At 41.3% G+C, this 21,561-nt stretch overlaps 4 protein-coding genes across 15 annotated transcripts in view; 2 read left to right on the top strand and 2 right to left on the bottom strand.

The window, feature by feature from the left end:
• Positions 1-6,746, top strand: part of LOC148339789 (IQ motif and SEC7 domain-containing protein 1-like) — a 95,077-nt gene extending 88,331 nt beyond the window's left edge. For 6 of the 7 annotated variants that reach the window (XM_088289525.1, XM_088289527.1, XM_088289530.1 and 3 more), the window contains 2 exons: positions 2,341-2,390; positions 3,468-6,746. In XM_088289525.1, coding sequence (XP_088145651.1) covers positions 2,341-2,390; positions 3,468-4,001 — 584 coding nt within the window. In that variant the 3' untranslated portion in view covers positions 4,002-6,746. The remainder of the gene's footprint in view (positions 1-2,340; positions 2,391-3,467) is intronic. The other variant, XM_088289532.1, reaches the window with a different exon arrangement.
• A 449-nt stretch (positions 6,747-7,195) lies between these two features.
• On the top strand, positions 7,196-10,808 carry gp9 (glycoprotein IX platelet). Its single transcript, XM_088291478.1, has 2 exons — positions 7,196-7,361; positions 9,354-10,808. The coding sequence occupies exon 2, from the start codon at positions 9,355-9,357 to the stop codon at positions 10,084-10,086; it is 732 nt and encodes a 243-aa protein (XP_088147604.1). The 5' UTR covers positions 7,196-7,361; position 9,354; the 3' UTR covers positions 10,087-10,808.
• LOC148339787 (haloacid dehalogenase-like hydrolase domain-containing 5) lies at positions 10,741-16,823 on the bottom strand. Its single transcript, XM_088291476.1, has 8 exons — positions 16,610-16,823; positions 15,625-15,828; positions 15,447-15,559; positions 15,200-15,293; positions 13,228-13,261; positions 12,965-13,139; positions 12,684-12,872; positions 10,741-11,790 (listed from the first exon to the last, which is right to left on the bottom strand). The coding sequence occupies exons 1-8, from the start codon at positions 16,721-16,723 to the stop codon at positions 11,394-11,396; spliced, it is 1,320 nt and encodes a 439-aa protein (XP_088147602.1). The 5' UTR covers positions 16,724-16,823; the 3' UTR covers positions 10,741-11,393.
• A 709-nt stretch (positions 16,824-17,532) lies between these two features.
• On the bottom strand, positions 17,533-20,531 carry cnbpa (CCHC-type zinc finger, nucleic acid binding protein a). 6 transcript variants are annotated; one of them, XM_088291773.1, is made up of 6 exons: positions 20,416-20,479; positions 19,508-19,561; positions 19,140-19,266; positions 18,915-18,980; positions 18,598-18,793; positions 17,533-18,515 (listed from the first exon to the last, which is right to left on the bottom strand). In XM_088291773.1, the coding sequence occupies exons 3-6, from the start codon at positions 19,261-19,263 to the stop codon at positions 18,398-18,400; spliced, it is 504 nt and encodes a 167-aa protein (XP_088147899.1). In that variant the 5' UTR covers positions 19,264-19,266; positions 19,508-19,561; positions 20,416-20,479; the 3' UTR covers positions 17,533-18,397. The 6 variants fall into 6 exon arrangements, with proteins under 6 accessions (XP_088147899.1, XP_088147901.1, XP_088147897.1 ...); XM_088291775.1 differs by having other exon boundaries at positions 19,146-19,266; XM_088291771.1 differs by lacking the exon at positions 19,508-19,561 and having other exon boundaries at positions 20,416-20,531.
• Between the last annotated feature and the right edge of the window lie 1,030 nt (positions 20,532-21,561).

The raw sequence follows: 21,561 nt of genomic DNA, 5'->3' as shown, positions 1-21,561 counted from the left end.
ATATATATATATATATATATATATATATATGTCAAGTGATTAATTTTATAACAATTCCATGATTAATCGCGATTAATCACATTTTTCAACTACTATTTTTTGCAAAGCATGTAACAGATATTTACTTGAATAATATATTGGAATTGATGCAAAATCACCAAATATGAAGTATATTTAATTCAAAGACTGTTCTAATAACTTTCATTACAGGCATTTTTCTTTGAAATATTTCTCAAAACTGCCCACACTCCAGCAGTGTTGGTTTTCAAGGCTTAGTGGTAACTTGAACAGTGTTTTTGTTCTGAGACTTGCTAAAGATGTACAGCTGATGTGGCGCAACATTTGCAAATTATGCAAATTATTTTTGAAGTAAATCAAACTGAGTTAATTGAGTTAAAATATTTAACTGAGTTAAATTGTTTTGGATTAATCACTTGAGTTAACGCTTTAATTTTGACAGCCCTATACATATATATATATATATATGGTGGGACTGTTACCGAAATGCATGAGTTCAGTCAGTGAATGGGGCAATCGATCATTGGCAACATCCTCTCAAAATAACCACACGGCTTCCTTATTTTCGCCCGGAGTTTTAGTGCATTGTTATAGATGTGTGGCGCTCCATCGCTTGGTGTCGCCAACTGTTATTTTTCACGATGGTCCTCTGCGGTCGATTTCAACCACGTTGCTCGGTGTGAGGTGGGCCGTTGATCTATTTGAAAATTAATCAGTTGAAGTTTAAGACCAGCAATTTGTTTGGGATTGAACGTTTTTATGGGCTCATAAGGGCAACAAAGAGGCCCATATTTTTTTGTGGTTCCTCTCTTTTTAGAAACTGCAGTCAAGCATGATGACAGTTGCAGTTGTCTAATCGGACGTGTCATCGTTGTGTAGTCATAACACAGTGAAGTCAGCCTGCTTGATAATGATACGTTAAAGCAAAAAAATTTTAAATCTTAATTGTATGGTTTCACAGTGAGTTAGTTGTTTTTTTTTTGTTTGTTTTTTTAATGTTTTCTGTTGTGATGAACACAATTGTCAGGCAGATGAGGAGCAAGCCCATCCATGTTCACTTTTGCTTTTTCTCCCCCCCCCCCCCCAAACACTTTACATCTTTACATTTTCTTTCATCCAAGCACATGGTCATGATAGTTTTATTTGCAATCGTGTCCTCATTTCCTCTCATGTGTAACTGTCACGCAAACAAATCTCCCTTGATTGCTCCGGTTCTAACGGAGTAACAAGAATTCGTCAAGGCTCCGTATTGGAAGATGAATAACCGCCATGTTGAACACGCACGACCGCCGTGTCTTTGGCGCCACCATACAATTCTTCCTCTAAAGATTGAAAAAGAGCTACGCAACGTTATTAAGTGACTCTCTTGATAACTAAATGAAATCCAAACTAGGGTCTGTCTCACTGTTGCTTAAGCTGTCATGCAAAGTGATAGATCCGTCAATATGTAAATTTGCTTGTTGTGGGGTTTCTTTTATTTATTTATTTTTTTTCCTGCCATACAACATTTCATGTGTATTTACCGTTATTTCCATACACATCAGGTATTTTCCTGTTTATGTGTAATTACTGGTCATGTTTCATTGGCTGAGTGTGCCTAACGACAGCCCTCAGACCTCGATATGCCTGTACATCCCATGTGTAACAGCCACTGTATTGCTTTTGATGTTTCCCCTCCTTTGTGACTGTCACTGAGGCTGTTTTGCTCATTTGGGACTGAAAGCTTGTCATCAAGACAGCTTGGGGGGGAAAATGTTGGTACCCTGCAAGAAACGTTATTTTGGATCTGTTGGCCTATCTGACTTCATCCATTTGGGGTTTAAATTCAAATGATTCGCCGGTGAATTGACAGAGCCTGTAGTCAGAAATGCGCTTTAAATTCTAACCTGTGTAAGGATGCGACTTTTCAGTCAAGACGTGGCGGTTTGTGGCTGTTTCTCAATACCAAAGTAACAAGTCGAAAGCTTGCTCACCGAGAACAGCCTTTTAGACAACTGGAATATTTGGTGAAACGCAATGCGCCATGGGATTAGCTGAACTGAACTCACCACTGCGCAAGTCCGCACGAAGAGCACATCCCGGTCCTTAAAGCGCTAGACTTTGAATCGGAACACAATGTCGTTCTTCGGCCTTAAGTTTCTCGAGTTCACAAGATTACATATTGAGAAACAGCCAGCGTACCAAGCGTCCAGCCACTTCCCGCCCATACTGGGGCCTTACTCACAGTCACAATACGCTGCGCTGCCCCCTACTGGAGCGGCAGGCAGGCGGTCCAAACGTTGCTGTCGATCTCTAATCTGTGGTATTGCATGTCTCGGGCAGGCAAGCGGGGGCGTCGCAGCAGTGCAGGATCACTAGACAGCAATATGGAAGTAAGTTGGAAGCGGCTGGTCTCCAAGCTACTCTTCATGTGATGATGTGCACTGTGAAAACACACCATTTCTTTTTGGTCGTACACCTTCTTTGCTTCATAGACTCAGTCCATTTGTTTGGATCATGTATTTTTTCTTCCTGGGATGCCTTATATTGACCTGCTTGCCTCCGTGTAGTGTGCATGCATGGGTTGCCTGACTCTGATCCCGCCCCCTTTTTTCGGAAGCCAAACAGCTCCAGTTTTGGTCATGCCATTTGACCCAAAGTCATATCCTCAGCAAAGCATGACTCGACTAATCCCCTTCCTTGTCGCCTGTCTCTTGTCTTTCATTCACTCCCATCAAAAGCGATTTTCATTTGGTTGCTCTTCTCTCAGGCGGGTAACTCAGTAAGACACCAACTAGTCTTTTGCAGACTCTCTCGCTGTCCAGAGCTCTTTTTTACCCTCAACTTGTCAGTAACATTAGCAAGGCTGCAATAATGGGGCTTTCACGCTCTGAAATCTCCTGCTGGGCAGACTAATAATGACATGGATTTCATTCTCTCATACCATTTGCCCATGAGTTCATATGTTGTGTTTAAGGACCTTGGGAAATGTCATTCTGCTTTCAAAGGCATCATGCGGTCTCCTTGCGTCTGAGCTGAAGCATGAGTCAGAGGATGAGAGTTCATGCGTGCATATCGACAACAGGGGCAGCAGGATGCCTGCCGTGAAGTGTCCTGCCCTTTAACGTTTATCCAAATGCTAAACCGCGGATGACAAGTTGGCCTGTCACGTCCTCTGCATGCGTACGAGCGGCGACCTCTGTTTAATTTAACAAGATGCATGTGTGACTCTGCCACACGCCCTCTCGACACACGTTAGTACCGTGACATTCGTCAACTCGGCTTTGACGTACTCCCCCCCCGCCCCCCAACCCCTGAGTTGAAACTCTTGCTGCCGCACACCATGAAGACATTTCAGTTTGTCATTTGCATGCCCGAAAACATTTTGCTACTTGAAATAAGAAAACTCCAGAAGAGCTGATGTTGTGCTTCATGTCTGACGGACGTGCTGTTGCCTTTATCCTCCGCAGGGGTCCATCATTAGCAGCCCGCACACGCGCCGAAGAGCCACCACCCCGCGCGAGGAGACCTCACGCGAGCACCTCTCCCTCCCCAACTCGGCATCCACCTCCATCCTGGGTTCGCTGTTTGGCAGCAAGAGAGGCAAACCGCCTTCCCAGAGCCACGGGCCTTACCCTCCACCTGGCCACCCCACGCTCATATCCCACAAGCCCCACCCAACCAACCTGCACCACACGGCGCTGGCGGTGCACGGCGGGCAGCTGCCTCACCACGGCCACCACCCGCAGTACTGCCAAGTTCCTCAGAACCCGCCGCCTTACCACCACCATCACCACTACCACCCGCCGCCGCACACGCAGTACCACAAGCACCCCGCCTACTCTTCGCACACGCATCAGCACCCCCAGCACAGCCACTACAGCCAGCATTCGCATCACAGCTCCCACTCGCAGCACGCCCCCCATCACCACAGTAGCCAGCAAGCGAGCGCCGCACCCGGCGGACCCAAAAGCAAACACAGCGGCATCAGCACCGTAGTGTGATGACATGACAGTGAGGAGGGCACGGCAAGCTAGGGACTGTTTCTGACACCAAAGGGACTGACTGACGGCGCGACTCCACGGCCTGTCCACTGTGTTTTACTGCTGCTGCCATGAAAAACCACCTGCAGGCACTGTTTCACCTCCTCCACGTCCAACTAATACGCAGGATGGACAATTGGACCACAATTATCCCACCAGGGGCCTTTATTACTTGTTTGTTTGATTCCGGGTTTGCCCCCCTCCTCCCTCCCCCACTCACTCGGGTTCAGCGGCGGCGGGTGGATCTGTACAGGAAGATGCCCTTTGTTGTTCACAACTCACTGGCCTGCCCCCCTTTCCACGGCCTCCATATAATCAGGAGGAAAAGACACCCTGGCACATCAATGACGGACATTGTCGTGCACAGCTTTTTCAGTTCGCGAGTCCCACAGATGCGATTTGTCCTTGCCTCCGATAGAGCTCACATGTAAGTAAGATATAATCATTTGACTTAAAGGAGGACAGGTGAGCAACGTCTGAGTCATATTAGTTCTAGTGCTGTATTTACTGTAGATGACAGCTGTACGTGTTGTCTCCTAGCGCTCATACATAAATGTGCCAATTATTAATGCATAATCTATTTAGTCAAAACTTCCTGTACAGTATGTCGTGCGTAATTTGTAAGATTATACTTACAATTATTATTATCAGCAAAAAGTATCAGTATTATACTGACTGCGGGGTAGCAAGCTGTCGATGCGGAAGCAGCGAAATCAGCCTAAAGTCTATCTTGGAAGTTCGGCCTTTCCGAAGGAGCGTTGAGATGGCAGCTGTTGCAAAGGCACAACTTTGACTCTTCTTGTCGACGGCCACTTTCAAGGGCAAATTTGTCATCGCAAGTCAGAAAATGATTTTTTTTTAGACGGAGCACCAATGCGACTGTTGAACGAAATGCACGCGTTAGAAGCAACAGTTGCCATCTCCACTCATGAAATCCAACTAGAAACACTTACTAGAATATTTTTTTCCTGCTTTTGCTTTTTTTTTTTTTCCCCTCACCAGCAAATTTTGGCGGGTGACTTAAATCTCTTCTTACAGAGTGAAGTATTTGTTTTTGTTTTTGTATCATATGTGCAATATCTTTGTACCGATTAGGAACAAGCAAAGTGTCCCTAAGATTTGTGCGGTTTATTTGTTTGTTTTGTCATTATTTATTTTTGTTTTGTTTTTTGGCCCCTCTCTGTCTAAAATTAATGCTCGCTGCAGGCTCAGAGCCCGGTGGAATGTCTAGTGATTTTTTTTTTTGCATGTACTGTTATTGATGTGAGGCTGTCCTCTGCACATTGTATAACAAATCAGTGTTACCATAGCAAGTTTAAGTGCAATCATGTTCCCAAATGCAGACTTGTACTGAGAGAGGAAGTCTTCTGTTGTCCAGAATGAGATTCAGGTGATTGATCAACCTTCCCCCACCCCATTTAGGAATATATAAATACCTACAAAGGGAAAATAGAGAAAAGAGGAATGTGTGTATATATTTTATCCTAGGAATAATTCTTCTTGGCCTGAGCAGATATATTTTGCTGGATAAGCACATAAAATAAATAATTTGTTTCAATAAATGAAGTTATACCGCAGAAATGTAAACTGAACAAAGAAACTTGGAGTATGTAAAGAATAACTTTATACGTTCAACAAATATGAGTCTATTCGAGTGTGCACATTGGTAACAATCGACAATTTGTTCCAATATTCAGGTTGTACATGTATATTACGTGACCTAAAGAAATCCACGGCCATCAATCAGGCTTCCACTTGCCAGGTTCTCACATATCGGACAGGAGCGATCAGCTGAATGTGTCTTTCTATTGAGTTCTATGTTTTGCTACGATTCGGACCCTCAAGTCCCGTTCGTGTTTGGTGTGTGTTGTCTACAGTCATTTCTTTGTGAGAAGGAACCCCAACAATGCACTGCATGGATCCAATGCATCACAAGTCCTATTCACTGTGAGCTGAATTGGAGGAAAGTGGGGGGAAAAAATCAGCCTATCATAGAAACTTGCTTCTTTTTTTTTTTTTGGGTTGGTTTTTTTTTATGGTTTGGAGTTCGCCAATGTTGCTGTGTTCTTGTTGTTTTGGTGTTAAGCTGGTTAATATTGAACCTCAGCATGCATTTCATCAACAAAGCCATTATGTACATTATAAACAAGAACATTGCACTTCCTTCGCTGAGGGCTTTCATTGTGTAAATATGAGATTTTGGATGTGCAAACTGCTAGGGAGGAGGAGGAGGATTTATCTTTATGAAGGTGTAAAGGGACCAAGTTGGTGGTTATATGATACTGTACATAGTGTGAATACGATCCATACTTTTATTCTGATATCCGCAGTTTTGATCAGGATGTACAAACATCACCTCATAGAATGAGTGAGGGCTGAACATATCGATTGTCTCGGGAACTGACATTTGCTGTAGAGATCAAAAGCAGACTGTTAGAAAAGTTCGCTGCCATTTACATCATGCTCCTTCCGTGCAAACACACACACACACACACACACACACGCAAACGCCAGACAAATACATCTTACCGCAAGCTGTTCGGTCTGGTGTGAGACTCATTAAAAGAAAAAGGAAAATACAAGAATGGCCTCATTTATGTGTGCATTCTGTTTGTACAGTGAGTAGTGAGTCAGTAAGACCCCAGTTATTGTAAAACTTCAACTGTGACACTGTTGAGAACGCTAAATAAACAAATATATGACTTATGGTATGGGTTTTGTCATTTCTACCTGCCCACTTCGACAGATTTCATTTGTTATATACAGTGCTGTCTGCGGTGCTGCAGTTTCACTCGAGGACGGTGCCATTACGCCACCTACAGGTTAAAAGTGCACATAACATTAATGCGGTGCTACTGTACAACAAAATGCTGAATAGACACTTTTTTCCTAATTTATTGGGTTTTGTCATCACGCTATTTTTATACATTTGGGGCTTCTACGGATTTGAAAGTTTGGCTTGGAAAATGTCATATTTTAAGTTCCCAGCATACTATTAAAAATATGTGTAGCGCGCCCACAGTTAGTGGAGGTTAAAGTCTGTACTGTGCTCGTGAAGAGAGTGCGAGCGCCTCTCATCGGCACTGCGATGACTTTTTTTTTTTTTAAGATAAACTCTTATCTCATCACAACAGAGCATTTCCATCATAGCTCGCCGCCGCCGCCGTGGTCATTGGGCAACTCGTCAAACTGCTGTTGCGTAAATAACGCATCAGTTGAATATTTAAACTTCTCAATGCAACACTGGACCAGAGCAGAAACTACATGAGAAGAATTCAAGGATGACTATGAAAAACTTCACTGGTGGTTTGACCCTGAAAGGTCTGTTTTCTTCCCGTGTTTGAGTTACTTTTGGCTTTCGTATTTGAAATTTCAGAAGTCCTCATACATAGCCTAGGAATTTCTGAATAGACTTTTCGTGTTGCATTGTTGCTGATTGTAAGGTTTTAATATGAAATTCAGGGCATCGTGAATTGTGTTGGGGGAGTTGAAATTTGAAGTGTAATTAAGACAAATGCATGGAGCTCAGCTACATCAATCAAAATATCAGAAATAGTCGAGGCATGGTTTTTAGTAGAGTTATTAAAAACTGATCAAAAAACTAAAATGGAAAAAAAACATTTTGATTAGTTTACAAATTTTTAAAAATTGTAAACTAACTGAAACTACATCTTAGGTTTCTAAAAGTAACTAAAATATCGCGAACACGTCTTAGTTTACGTCTTGGTCAATTAATAACATACATGAGCTTTCAGAGTTCATATTCTCGAAACATTAATTTTGATAATGCTGTACTTGTGTACAGAAGAAGGAATGTCAAACTGTCGTTTCAAAATACAGGTGACTTTTTATCTTGCACTCGACAAATACTCCATATTTAAAAAAAAAAACAAATACTAAAACTAATGAAAACTAAACTAAAATGAACCCGTTTTGAAAAATTAAACCTATTTTAAAAACGAAATAAAAACTAACTATAATCAAAAATCCAAAATTATTATAACGGGTGGGTAGAGTAGCCAAGAACTGTAACTGACTAACTGCTTTGGGATATGACTCGAGTAAAAAATAGTCCTCCAGCTGATTATTTGAGATAAGAATTCTTTCAGAAAATTGCTCAAGTGCTGCATAGATAGTGATTAACTTGTGATTTATTTATCTCATAAATAAATGAACATCAAATCGACAACAAAAGTTTAAGATGGCAATATGTCAATTAAAATATTGCTCAACAATGTACTTTGGGTTTTGTCTGTGGCACTTCCTCTCAGTCGGGTCAGCTGACTTGGAACAGCGGCAGGGAACGCCTTTGACTAGAGTTGCCAGCCAATGGCAGACAGAGCTTATTAATTAAATATGCATATCGAATTTGATTTATTCTGTTGAATTTCCAGTGGCGTGAACACCACATTTATCAGCAACGCTGGCATCGGTTTCATTTTTCAACAACAATATGAGTTCTGCCAACTTAAATCTTTACCTTGGATGCTTTGCAGTGTACGAAGATTGCTTTTCTCCCGCCTCATTTTGAATGCGCATATTTTGAAGTTACATTCACGTGCAGCATTGTAAAACGTTGCTTCTGTGTGTGGCTGTTGCGACTGTCTGCCTTCGGATGAAAAGTGAGCAGAATGTAGTAATTACACCGTTTTAAACACCCTTGTAAAAGTAAAACGTATGTTGCTTTTAAACTTCTCTGTTGATTACAGTTTATCCAAAAATGTAGCCGAGTAAATGTAGCTCGTTACTACACTTAGATATTTAGGTTTAATGTCTATGTTGAGCGTCAGGCAAAATTGATCTTTACTATCTCTCTTAGGCAGGTGTGTGCAAACTACGGCCCGGGGGCCACATGTGGCCCGTTAAACGTTTTAATCCGGCCCGCTGAATTTGAAAAAAAATGAAATGATAATAAACCTTGTTCATCTTTTATTTTCTAAATACTGTGGTTTTTCAAAGACACATATGTGTATATATATATATATATATATATATACATATATATATATTGTTGTAATGCTTTTGTTCACTTTCATTTGAAATCAAATTTTTTATTTTTTTTCTCCAATGAGGTGAGGTAACCATAACACCCCATCCATCTGCTCCTGGTCCGCCCCCTCTGTCAATTTTTAGAACCCATTGCGGCCCACCAATCAAAAAGTTTGCCCACCCCTGCTCGAGGGGATTTTTTTTTTTTAAATCAAACTCTTAAAGTTCTGGAACTCATTGCAAATTTTCATTGTGTCATGTTAATGTTATGTTACACGTTTCCTCTGTGATGTGTTCAGCCATATAGTTTTTGTCATCTTTCAGGATGCAATCTGGTCCAGTACTAGCACGCCTGCTGCTCTGGGCCACACTGCGCCCTGCACCCTCTCTTGGTCAGGCCTGCCTGTGCACAGCCCTCCAGCCTGCTGGTTTGCTTGTTAACTGCACCTCTTCTGACCACCGGGAGCTGCCTCCTCTGCCGTCAGACACCACGGAGCTCCTCATGCACAACAGTGGCCTCACCACCATCCCCTCTGGATTGTTTGACAAAGCTCTGGGCCTTCAAAGTGTCTCCCTCGCCGGTAATCCTTTCCACTGTGACTGCAGCATTGAATACGTGAGGAACTGGCTGCTGAGGAACAAGGCGGCAGTCTCTCAGGAGCCCACCTGCTTCGGTCCCAGCTCAGTGGCGCAGAAAGCTATCACAGAACTCACTGATGACTACTTTATCCGGTGTGCCCCGAAAGGCTGCAATAGTATCACCTCCGCTGTTGTGATGGGAGTAATGCTCTGTTGCCTCATTGTTTTGCTTCTGTGGAGCTTGAGACTCGCTAAAAACTGCACCATCACTCTTAACATTGAGGAAAAACACTCGCGACTCAAGGCAGAGTCTTTGCATGCAATGAGAGTGAGACACAGGAGGAGGCTGTCTTCTGTCAATGAACATTGTCAGCTGCTCAGTGAGGATCTGGAAAGGCGTCCTGTCAACATGGAGTTACTGCCACAAGTGCTTGATGTGTTGCATAAGAAGCACAATATTAAAATTAAGGCTACCTAAGGCACCTATTTGAACATATTTCATGCAAAAACACTACAAAATGCAATCGAGAAGACTCTTCTATAACAATAAATAAGTTGGAATTTAAATATAAGTTGCACCATTATTATCTTTGACCCAGAGAAATCTCTTATTTAGGGGAATGGATGTGATTTATATTACTGTATTATTTAAAACTCATCATTGAAGTTTAAATGCAATTTTGTAAGGGAAAATTCAAGTCAAATATTTTCTTTGCAATATGTTCTATGTGCCCGAAAAGTCCAAAAGCGCTAGATGTGTGGAATATTAATTAAGCAGCAAAATCGCCATTTTCAAATCCGTCCCATGGGGGGCCGACCATTTTATCACCTGCTGTCGAATAAAAATGACATCACAAATTCCTCGTGAATGTTTACATGAGCAAAACTCCGAAAACAGGTAAGCCGTGATTGGTCCGTGATGTCATTTTCAGTCGACAACTCGTTGCAAAATAGCTGCCTGCTGAGATGGATAAAAAAAAAAAAAGGATCGATATTGATACTTAATTCATATTCCATAAACTCAGAATGGCGTGTTTAGACAAGTGTGGGCACATAAAACATAATCTGACTTCCCCAATAGATAAATACAAATCAATTTATTGGCTGATTAAAGAACACAAGAATACACACATTTGCGCTGATTGTTATATTTTTGGGAGTTAAAGTATTTACAATGAATAAAACGCTACAAATGGTCAAGTATGGATTATTCAAAAAAGCTTTTGATGTTAAAGGTAACGCTAGCATGTCATAAGTAACAGTAAACAGGTAAGTAAGGGTAACGTTAGATGAAAATACTGGTCGTCTCTCACAAGTATGCACAATGCCGAACTACTTGGGGACACTATTGCACATCCAACAGTTTGTTCATACAGTTTGTTACCATCATGCATAGATTTTCTTTAAGGGTTAAAACATGTAAATGATTGCAGTGCTCAAAAGGTGGCCTTAACAATGGTTCAACGTTTGAAATGCGTGCTAAAACCACCAGTAAACTCTTGTAACAAATATAGGATGATCTCAGGTTTTGTGATAATGCCAACATCAATGTGTTCTAAAAACATATTTAGCAGAGTAAAACAAGGCAGTTCCATCAAAGAAAAATGGGCAACTATCAAAAAAAGCCAGATAAAATATCTGCTTACTGCAACAGAAGCATTTTTTTTCCCCTAACATCTGTCTCGCGGCTGAGAAATTTCGAGAACACGTCAAAGCCCTCTGTGGCGCTTAAACAATGTCCACAGTGTAACCGGCGGGAGTCCAGCCTCCCTCAATCGCATCTTTTTACTGAGGCACAAACTTTTCCTTCTCAAAAATGAACTCAACAGCCTCCGCCACATCTTTCACAATGTGGTCCGGCTCCACCAGCGCAGGGTCGAAGCGAAAGTCCCGGTGGCCGTGGAAAACGGTCTCTTTGATGCAGCGCCTGGCGTCATTTGGCACCTCAGCTGTAGGGTTGTAGACGCCGGTGCAGACTAAGACTGACTTACAGGAAGTGGCGGCGGGCAACGCCAGCTCGCTCTCCCACATGTTGTCAACGTCGTCCTCCGCAGGCACCGCGGTGGTGGAGCCTGTGGCAGCCGCCATCTTGGCGATGGCTTTGGGGCTCTTTCTTGCAACGCTCACATCCAGGTAGCGGTTGTACAAGTTAGCGCCATAGATGTCAGTCATTAGGTTATCCCTACAAATGACAAGAGGAGAGGGATTATTCAGCACTTCTGGCATTATTAAATTAAAAAAAAACATGGAGGTTGGAGCGTTTCTTACAAAACAATGGCTGTTAAATTAACTTATTCAATTTATACAAAAAAAAATATTCTAAATAAATGTAGTGGGTTCACATAGATACTGTGAATTTTGTTTTGGTTGAGCTTTTTACCCAGTTTGACCAATAAGAATAACAGATGACAAGTACGGTAAGTTTCGACAGCACAAATAAGGGAGAAACTCGTTTCAAAAAGGAATGTGAAGCATGTTCGTCATTTTTGAAGGGAGTTGTTCGGCTTGTTCATTTTTGTCAGCCGCCAGTTCCTAACCGACGATTTTTCAGCTTCCTTAAAGCCATATACAGTGCTTAGCACACAAAGATCCCAGCTGATTTGTTTGAAAATGTCGAGTTGTCTTTCAGACATTACGTTGAAAAGATACTATCACTAATGTGGGCCATGTGTGTGAGAAGCTATTTGTGCCACTGAGATTTGCAGCCGCAACACGCTAACTTAATCAGGTATTTAAAATTTGCTTCAGGTTTGTGCAGCTTTGAGTCCCATGACCACAGTGCGTGACACAAAAAGAACTAAGAGAGAAAAGACTATCACAGAATAGTGGCAGGATGTAGTGCAAAACTGTGTGGTAGATACTTAACCAACTAACTATCCCAACAAAGACTGTTTTAATGAAACTAGGAATATTGACACACGGGCCCATGACGTCTTATCAGTCGCACAAATTTCAAAGAAGGTCAAACAAAATGATTCCCCATTCATATATATATATACTGAGTCTGTTGAGATCCTAACTCCTTTTGATTGGGAGGCAGGTGAGCCAGGAAATGTTTGTTCGTTTGTGTCTTACCCAATAGCATAGAGGGATGTGATAGGACGTTTCCACTGCCTCTGCATGGCCTGCCCTCGGATGAGGTACTCAGCGAAATGGTAGGTCAGCTCACTTGGTTTTCCCATCAGAGCCTCATATTTGAGGTCTTTACCCGTGATCTTCTTATAGATATTCTCTAAGCACACAAGAAATGTGCCGTGACCAAACCTAATAGAAAATATGAGGGGGAAGAAAACAGATGTATGAAACTTTTGCCAACTGTTTCCAAATAATGAAACTTTCCGAACCGGGACATTTACCTTGGGGACTGTGCCTCGGCCATCCACATTAGGTCCATGTTGCAAGCCAGCAGCGGCAGGTGAGGTATATTTTGGGTTTGATGAAGGCTACCGAGATTGCCGTCGGTGAGTAAAACATCAATGATGAGTTGTAGATTGGTCTCCCATCGAATTGGCTCCCCAAACAGAACCACAGCTGCATGGCGGATAGAGCATCAAAATGTGACCTCAAAACACTTTTAGGAGGTTTCTCGAGCCTTTCCAGACAAGTAAAGGATACTCACCCTCAACCTTGGGTAGGTTACCGACCGGACTGGACTGCAAAGAAATAAATGAACATTAACTTAATGTGCTGTTGAGGAATACTTCGAGTTCATGTCTACATTTGTATCCTAATTTCAGGGACACTTTTTGATAGGAAAATGTTGATGTGGTGACTGAGAGGATATACGTACATTTTTTATGTAATTTGGCCGAGTGTGACAATGCACAGACGTAAGTGATATTTGGGACCAGTCTAAATTAATTTATAAAGCAATTTTAAATCAGTCTGAAGTGTATTATATAATTACATGTTTTTATACAAATCCCAGTTCTAATGGCGTTGGGATGTTGTGCAAAATACAAGTAAAAAAATGCGAAGTTATTTGCAAATCCTTTTCAATCTGTATTTGGTTGAAAACACTACAAAAATGAGATGTATAATGTTCAATTTGATGAATGTTGTGTTTTTGGGGGGTTTTTTTTTGCAAATATTCTCTTTATTGTGAATGCGATGCATGCAACACATTTCCTCCAAAAAACGAGGACAGCATTAAAAATATCGCCAAATGCGCGAAGGAACACTTCTGAAAAACATCAATTAATACCATTTGTCAGCGCAAAATAAAATAACAGAGATTCTGCATTGTTGAGCACCTAAAGTAGTATATCACGCAAGAATGCGAAAACAGATTCTACCTACAAAGCTTCTATATGTTGTGTGTCTTCTTTTTTTGTCTTTGTGTTTACAGTTATTCTGTTCACCTGTAGAATGTTCCAAAAAGATTTTTTTAATACATTCCTCATCTTCCCCACTCTTTTGTTGCCCCAGTACCAGCATTTTTGCGGGTAACAAATTCTAAATGAGTGAATACTTGCAAAAAAAAAATAATAATAATAATCAACATTAAATATCTTTATTTTTATTATTTTTAATTTCATTATCTTTGTAATCAAAATCGCAGTATCTGCCAAAGGTTTAAGAAAAAGATCGATTTGAGATTTTTCTGGCAGAGATTCAGATTTCGATTAAATTCCCAATTTTTTTTACAAGATTTAGTTCAATATTCCCCACACTAAACAAACATGACCTTAGTTGGGATAATCAATTTGAAAACGGATGCATGGATGACCAGACAATTAAATCATACCTTCAAAACATTAAAAGTTATAACTATTAAAATGCAAGGGCACGAAAGAGGCTGTGTGAGTGACGCAGTCCTCTTTCAAGTTTTTTTTTTAAATAAGTTCAAAGTAAAGAATAAAACAAAGCAAGAACTCCCGCTTTCTGTCACACACCAAAGGATCTTTTCAGCAAAAATGTAGAAATTTCACACAGCATGTACAACTTTATTGTACATAAAAGTACAATGAAAAACAATCTATTTACATATAATCTGTATGTAAATAAATTCATCACTCAGGTTTTTCATATTTTTTGCAGAGGTTAAGTTAAATTATTTTCATGGCAATTTACGGTACATATCGCATGATATGTCTTGAACGAGTTATTGAAGAGTGAAAGGTAAATATTTCCTGTTAAAGGAGTCACTAATTACCACATTTCTTATTCTCGGCTCCTTTCAATTCAAATTTTCATTTTGAAAATGATTTAAAGAAAACAAAACAAAGATCTCACATAAAAGGTGTTGTAAATTATGCAAAAAAAAAAAATGCGATCAACATTGCTGATGTTTTTAAATGTTTAGTATACTTTTAAACTTGAACTCAACTTGTCATGAATGACGTTAGCGGTATCCAAATCATTCAGTTTTAGCGGATGTGTGGTCACGAGGGCTGTGCATGAATCAAATCAGTAGTGACTTGAATTGGCCCTTAAAAACTAACGTATCATAATTTTCGCATTTGAGTCACTACGGGTTATAATCTATTGTAGACAAATGTTTGAGCGGCAACACCTACGTCTCAATATCATATGTTTGTGAAAAGTGAATTTTAAATTGCTACACTGATGGCCTGATGTGATTTTCTCACCGGTAGTTTGGGTCTCCTGTTGTGGTCCACCATGTCCAGAAGTGGGAATGATTCCCTCAGCATGTCAATACTAATGACGTTATTGAAGCCGAGACTGGGGAGAGAGACAAGAATATTAAAGACAAACATCATTGAAACTACAACTAGTATGTAAAAAGTTTACCATCCAAAACTTTTTGAAAAATAATTCTAAAAAAAACGGAATAAATTAATAGAAAAAAAGAAGAAGAAGAAAAAAAATAAATACTTTTTGGCAATTTCCAGAACTGGTCCTTGACCTGACACCAGCACACACTTGTCATGGAATTTCTTGAACATCCTCAATGGACTGTGTGACATAATGACTTGATCTTGTGTGATCTGTCGTGCGAATGACGCGTCAGTGGTTAATCGTCATATCAACATGTGCTTTATCCACAACTCACCGATACTCCAAGGATGTGGGAGAGCTGATCAGCTTTTGTTTGCCTTAGGCAATTCCCTGCATTTGTCACGAAAACCAGAGGAACCACAAACTGTCCCTGTGAATCCACCAACTTCTCAAAGGCCTTTTTGGCAGCGGGGATCAGCATCTTTCCCCGGAGGAGAACGCCATCGATGTCAAACAATAAGCCAAAGTTTGGCTGGGGCTGATTAAAAAGAAAAAAGGGAAAAAAACAAAAGAAACATTACATGCACTCATCTTAGAACTACTGTGAAAAAGATGGTTGCCATTTATCACACAACCACCACACGAGAGATGCTTTTAACAAGAGAACCTACAGTGCTGGCATATTTAATAGTTGTCTTTCACTTTTAGCGTGTTTATGTAAAAAATAATAAAATCACGCATACTACATTAATGTGGTTAAAGACCAATATGACCTGCTTCGACAAGAGTTAATCATATGATGCACTAATATTCATAAACAAAAGTGGGATATAGTTGTTTTTTGTTGCTGTTGTTTTTGCAAAGAATGTTTGAAAACAAATATTTGCAACAGGGTTTAAAGTGTGACCATAAATACATATATCTGAAAGTCTTTGATATCATGTTGACGGTCACTGCCTCCTTGTTCTAACAAATGTGTGCTATTTGGATGCAGGTCGCACAAGATCCGCATCCTCGAGTGTGACAGCGCTTAAGTGACATGACAGTACATATTGCTGCGATGCGACAAAACAACTTTTGTGCATCCTTTTGTGTGTTTCAGTGTGGCTAGAAAAACAGGGAACAACACAGTGGTGTAGCAGCGCCGCTGATCGCTTTGTATGGACCCTTAATGTGGTCCTCACCAGTGAACATCCCAAAAAACACGCGTCACATTGAACACAGCGTCGATTCAATACTGAAGGAAACTGAACGGCACCCACAACCTCCTTGTCAACATCTTTTTTTTTTAAGGCTGAGACCGAACTCAGTATCCGTACCTTGCTATTAGTTCCGCAAAAGCCGCAGCGAGAACCGACAACCGCAGCGTTTGGCCTCGCGTGACGGCCGCCCCGGGAGCACAGGCCCCGATAGAATGGCAGGAGTCCCCTCATTTCACGACCGTCTCGCTGAGCGGGGAGAACGATTGAGCCCGAAACTGCCGACTGGCTCCGGCCACTTCTTTCCTCCTCTGACGTTCTCTGCTCTAATGTGACTGGGCGAGGCCCTGTGACGTCACGTGACGCCATATGTGATCCAACCCGGGAGGAGGAGGAGCGGAAAAAGCCCGCTGCCATTTTAGACACCGAGGCGAAGACTTCATGGTTTTCGTGTATTTCAGAAATGGATCACAAAATAGCTTCGCGTTTATGTTTTGTGCTCTCTCTCATCTGGTTTAATTCGACATCCACGCATTTATTCGCATAGCGGGATTCACTTGTATCGATTCCTTGCGTACGTTCCACTGAACCGCCACTCGCGATCTCCATTTTACGGCTTCAACAGTGCTGCGCGCTTCCCGTTTGCCGCAGGGGATGAAATTTGACAGGGAAACCTGTGATAATCAGTCTACACGCTACAGGGTCCAATTACAGGTTTTATTGGGCTACCTGCGTGCGTAGATGGTTACAAAATAACCTCAAGTACACTTTGACTTGTTTTTAGTTTTGCCACAAAATAATCTGTAGTGCGCTTGCGTGATTGTTTATAGTTTAGCCCAAGTAGGACGTTTTCACCACGAGGGCCTCAAGATAAGGCACACTTTTTAGTTTACACCGTACGTTCAAAATGTACTGTACGAAGATTTTGACTTTTCAAGTGGAACACTGGCCCAAAAATTTATTTGTGGGTGTCGCATACGCATCAGTAAAATGAGACAGAACGAGCGAGAAAGTAGTGTGACGCAAAGAATTGAGACATGGTCTTCCCCGTGCTCCTCCAGCTTTATTGATAGTTTAAAATTACATTTCTATTTTCTAGGACTTCAGTTGCACTTTCCTTCCGACTTAAAAACTGAGTACAAGCAAATGGTATTTATACAGTAGTCTAAGTGATATTGTACAAAAATAACATTTTTGATTTCTGTGAAAACTTTTCATTCCGAAATAACTCCTAATTCACCTGTTATGACAACCGGTCATGGTGTTTCAAATTTGTCAAGGTAAAAAGAACAAAAAATAATTCCAAGGCCATTTTAAAGGAAACACCTACCTTGGCCGAGCAAGTTGATTTTTTTCTTTTAATTGTAAACAGAGTTCTACAATAGACATTGCTCCTTTTATACCTCCAAAATGCTTTGTATCTTTGCAAGAGAAAATGTTGTCGGCTCCCGCTTAGCTGCGTGTAGTGCTGAAATGCATCATGATATGAAATGTTTCCATGTCATTCTCCCTTGGCCAACTCAACCCACTAAAAACAAACCAAAATACCCATACATGGAAGTTCGGTTTCTGTTTACTCCCTTTTATCTCTTGATAAGATATTCACTTCCACAAGCTCAGAGGTCCTACAGATTCCCATGTTTAGTCCCATTGATTCATCTCTGATCACCAGTGGCTTGGAAAGGGGGGTCCTTTAACAAAGCATTATACATAACACCGCTACCAAACTAAAACATTTGTGTTGAATGCAAAGATTTTTTTTTCACCCCTTTCATTACATGTCGAGAGGCTCACTGGCCTGGGACTAGCCTCTATTGGCCAACCTTTGGCCAGTGAAGAGGATTCAGAGAAAAATAATACAACCAACCATCAATCTGAAAAAAAAGGAGGGGCAACAGAGGGCACCGATTATGCGGTGTCTTCGCAGGTGCACTCTTTTGCCAGGTGGCCCGCCTTTCCACATTTGTAGCAGTTGGTCTCGCTGGCTTTAGTGCAGTGCACCGCAACATGACCAATTTCTCCACACCTACGGGGGAAAAAAAATAGCTCAGATGGGGCCACATGCAAGGGTTACACCGGGATAACAGCAAAGGATGACAAACACTCACCTGTAACATTTCACCTTGTCACAAAGCTTCTGGATGTGGCCAAAGCCGCCGCAGGAGTAGCACTTTAGCTCATTGGCGTCACAATCACGGGCCATATGACCAGACTTGCCACAGGTGTAGCAGAGTTGCTCCCTCTCCTTTTTGGGTTCCTTGCAGTCACGAGAAATGTGGCCAGTCCTGTGGCAGTTGTAGCACGCTGAGGAGGGAAGAGGGGTCAAAGTGTCAACAGCTGCCCAACAGATATTAATTGATTGGGGCTTCAATGGTGTGATGGAAATTTTAATTAACATCTCAACTAAGTCAAGGGCATTGCTCACCATCTTCAGTTTGGTCACAGTCTCTCGCCAAGTGCCCTGGGTCGCCGCACCGATAGCAAGTCATGTCTGCATTGACACACACCAAGAGTTAGCCTGTTACAACTTGCTAGCATGGTTTATTTACATTATTTTAACACACTAGCAAAGATGCCAACTTGAAAATGTAAAACACAATGAAAATATGTTATACAAATCCTATGGTGGGTTTGGCCTAAATAGTATTACCCTTGCCTCTTCCCCTGCCTCGGCCACGTCCTCGTGAGACACCACCGCACACATTGGGGCAATGTTTGATCCAGTGCCCCGAGCGGCCACATCCGAAGCACTCGCTCCTGCAGCTCATCTCCATAATCTGAAAAGACAAACACAGCATGTCAACACCTGCATTGTAATCACAAGGAACACTCGTGGGAAGAAAATAGCAATCAAATTCACTGCTTAGAATTTAAAATTTCAACTTATCTGGGATAGACACACGAGTGCACATCTAGCATGCCTACATCCTGGGTAAGGGTTTTCTAATCTACAACCACCAAGGGGGTTGTTTTAGCATGAGGGATTCAGCTTCATCTATAACTATCCAGCTAACTTACAGGACGGAATCATGCTGTGAACGCCATTGGCCGAACATCAGTTTGCAGATGGTGCTGAAGAAATCAAGTCGGGAAGATTGTGGGTTAATGTGTAATCAAGCACCTCATTTAAGTACCCAGCAGTGGACAATGTTTTGGATGACGATTGGGAAGGCAAATGTTTTTTGTTGTCAAAGCACAAACAAGGAAAATTTTGTTTAACTGCAATTCCCCATGCATGCTTTTTGCATCTCTTTCAATCGCTCAACGAAGAACGCCAAATAAATTGGCTATGGCAGCATGCCGTGTTTTTTTGTTTTTTTACGAGTTCAATATATGCCAACGTAGTAAAGATTGGCGTTTTAACAGGACTAATATAACTTTAACACATTTGCCGAAATACTTGTCTAAACGACCCCACAACGAATAAGCTTCTTGGATGAGGTTGGGAAACAATTAAATGCTAAACGTTGTAGCTACGCTAACGCGGGCCTAGTCACGTTGACGTTGCTGCGCAGTCGCGAGACACTCGATTCGTGCTATAGCTAACCCACGCTAGCGCTCCAGCGCACGATCACGACCGAGAGGCACGCTTCAGTCGACGATACAGCTTCCGCCTCAGACAAGAAAAAACTTTCACCGGCAGATAATTCAACAAAGCGCTATAGCAAAAGCTTTCCGTTGGGTTTTTAAACGCAATCTACGTAGAAATGGGCATTTCCCGCGCAGGAAAAGCACGCCAAAGTCGCTGTGACGGCCTCCTGTTAGCAGGCCTAACGGAGGTTCGTAAACGAGCTCAAACCGTACAAGTTCCCGGAAAGAAACCGCCCGAGTGTCAATTTCACCTGGTAGATTACTTCGTTATACTTTCGACATCCGTCGGAATTTAATATCTAACGAGCAGTTTACGATTGGAGTTTATTTCTTACCTCGCTAGCTATAAAGCTCTGTCTGTGTTTACGCCTCCTTCTTTGCGCTACATGCGGTGTGAGCATGAGCAGAAGTTCCAGAATTGTCATTCATGGAAACGAGTAGAAAACTACGCTGTGATTGGCCGCGTGCTCTAATAACAACCAATGAAGTACGAAGGACTCTGGGCACGCCTCTATGACCGAACCAATCAGCGGGCCAAAACAGCATTTCTTCCTTCAATTGACAGAGCATAATACTAATAATAATAATAATAATAATGTTCATTTTGAAATAATGATGACGTTCATTTTAAAGTTTTTTTACTGAACAGATTGAATTGTTTTCTAAGAAAGTGGAGTGACATATACATATATAATCCTACACATACTCAGACCACTTTCACATCGCTTTGAGAAAAACATTAATGTTGAAAGAGTTCATTTGAAAGATGACCAAAAAAGGTGCAAAATCAGACAATTGATCTGTCACGGTCTGCCAGTGCCACCAGCCAATTTCTCTAAAACAGTGGTTCTCAACTTTTTGGGGCCTCGGCACCCCCAAAACTTTTCATCATACCAAATGAAGTGGAATGACTGCCTTCAAGGATCTCAACAAACACACCTTAGTGCTCAGTCAAAATCAATATGAGGGAAAGATGCAGTCGGTTCCACACTTAAAAGTGGAATGTCAAAAATGTTCATAGATGACAATTCCTATTTCACAGTGGCTGTATATTGTAATTAAAAATATGTTCATAAAAATTTAATTCAAAAGCATGTTATGTACTTTAGAAACAAAGTTTGATGTTCCCCATGTTGCATCATGGTACAAATAGACACAGGGTGGATTACCTTAAAGTATTCGGCAGTGATTTATCACAATAATTAGTTTTCATATACAAGGCTCAGGTAACAACCAATCATTATACCTATTTTATGACGCCCGGAAAAAGCTGGAAATCAACATTAATATAGTACGTTGTTTGCGATGAAAATTAGTTTGACACTTACTGAAAGGTGATAAACATCTACACCCCAAAAAGTCGGGTACACTCAAAACTTCTGTTGAGTGAAAATGGGCTTTCCGGCATTTCTCAACCAATAAATAAGTGTTTCCAGAACTGTTTTCTTTTGTACATAAAAGCAACTCGAGCAAATTGTTTT

Source organism: Idiotropiscis lumnitzeri, chromosome 3 (genome assembly GCF_059441095.1).
Source record: "Idiotropiscis lumnitzeri isolate Australia: NSW breed Sydney's pygmy pipehorse chromosome 3, RoL_Ilum_1.0, whole genome shotgun sequence".
Taxonomy (NCBI): Eukaryota; Metazoa; Chordata; class Actinopteri; order Syngnathiformes; family Syngnathidae; genus Idiotropiscis; species Idiotropiscis lumnitzeri.
Note: the sequence above shows the minus strand (reverse complement) of the source record. Positions and strands in the feature narration are given on the sequence as shown.

What these genes read in the sequence shown, in the direction of transcription:
- LOC148339787 (XM_088291476.1), bottom strand. Translation starts at nt 16,723, where the DNA reads ATGAGGGGACTCCTGCCATTCTATCGGGGCCTGTGCTCCCGGGGCGGC. An exon ending in TTTGCGGAACTAATAGCAAG is followed by an intron (nt 15,829 to 16,609) that starts GTACGGATACTG and finishes CTTTTTAATCAG; the next exon opens with CCCCAGCCAAACTTTGGCTT. An exon ending in CCCACATCCTTGGAGTATCG is followed by an intron (nt 15,560 to 15,624) that starts GTGAGTTGTGGA and finishes TTCGCACGACAG; the next exon opens with ATCACACAAGATCAAGTCAT.
- gp9 (XM_088291478.1), top strand. Translation starts at nt 9,355, where the DNA reads ATGCAATCTGGTCCAGTACTAGCACGCCTGCTGCTCTGGGCCACACTG.
- cnbpa (XM_088291771.1), bottom strand. Translation starts at nt 20,505, where the DNA reads ATGACAATTCTGGAACTTCTGCTCATGCTCACACCGCATGTAGCGCAA. An exon ending in CTGTGACCAAACTGAAGATG is followed by an intron (nt 18,794 to 18,914) that starts GTGAGCAATGCC and finishes TTCCCTCCTCAG; the next exon opens with CGTGCTACAACTGCCACAGG. An exon ending in GACAAGGTGAAATGTTACAG is followed by an intron (nt 18,516 to 18,597) that starts GTGAGTGTTTGT and finishes TTTCCCCCGTAG; the next exon opens with GTGTGGAGAAATTGGTCATG.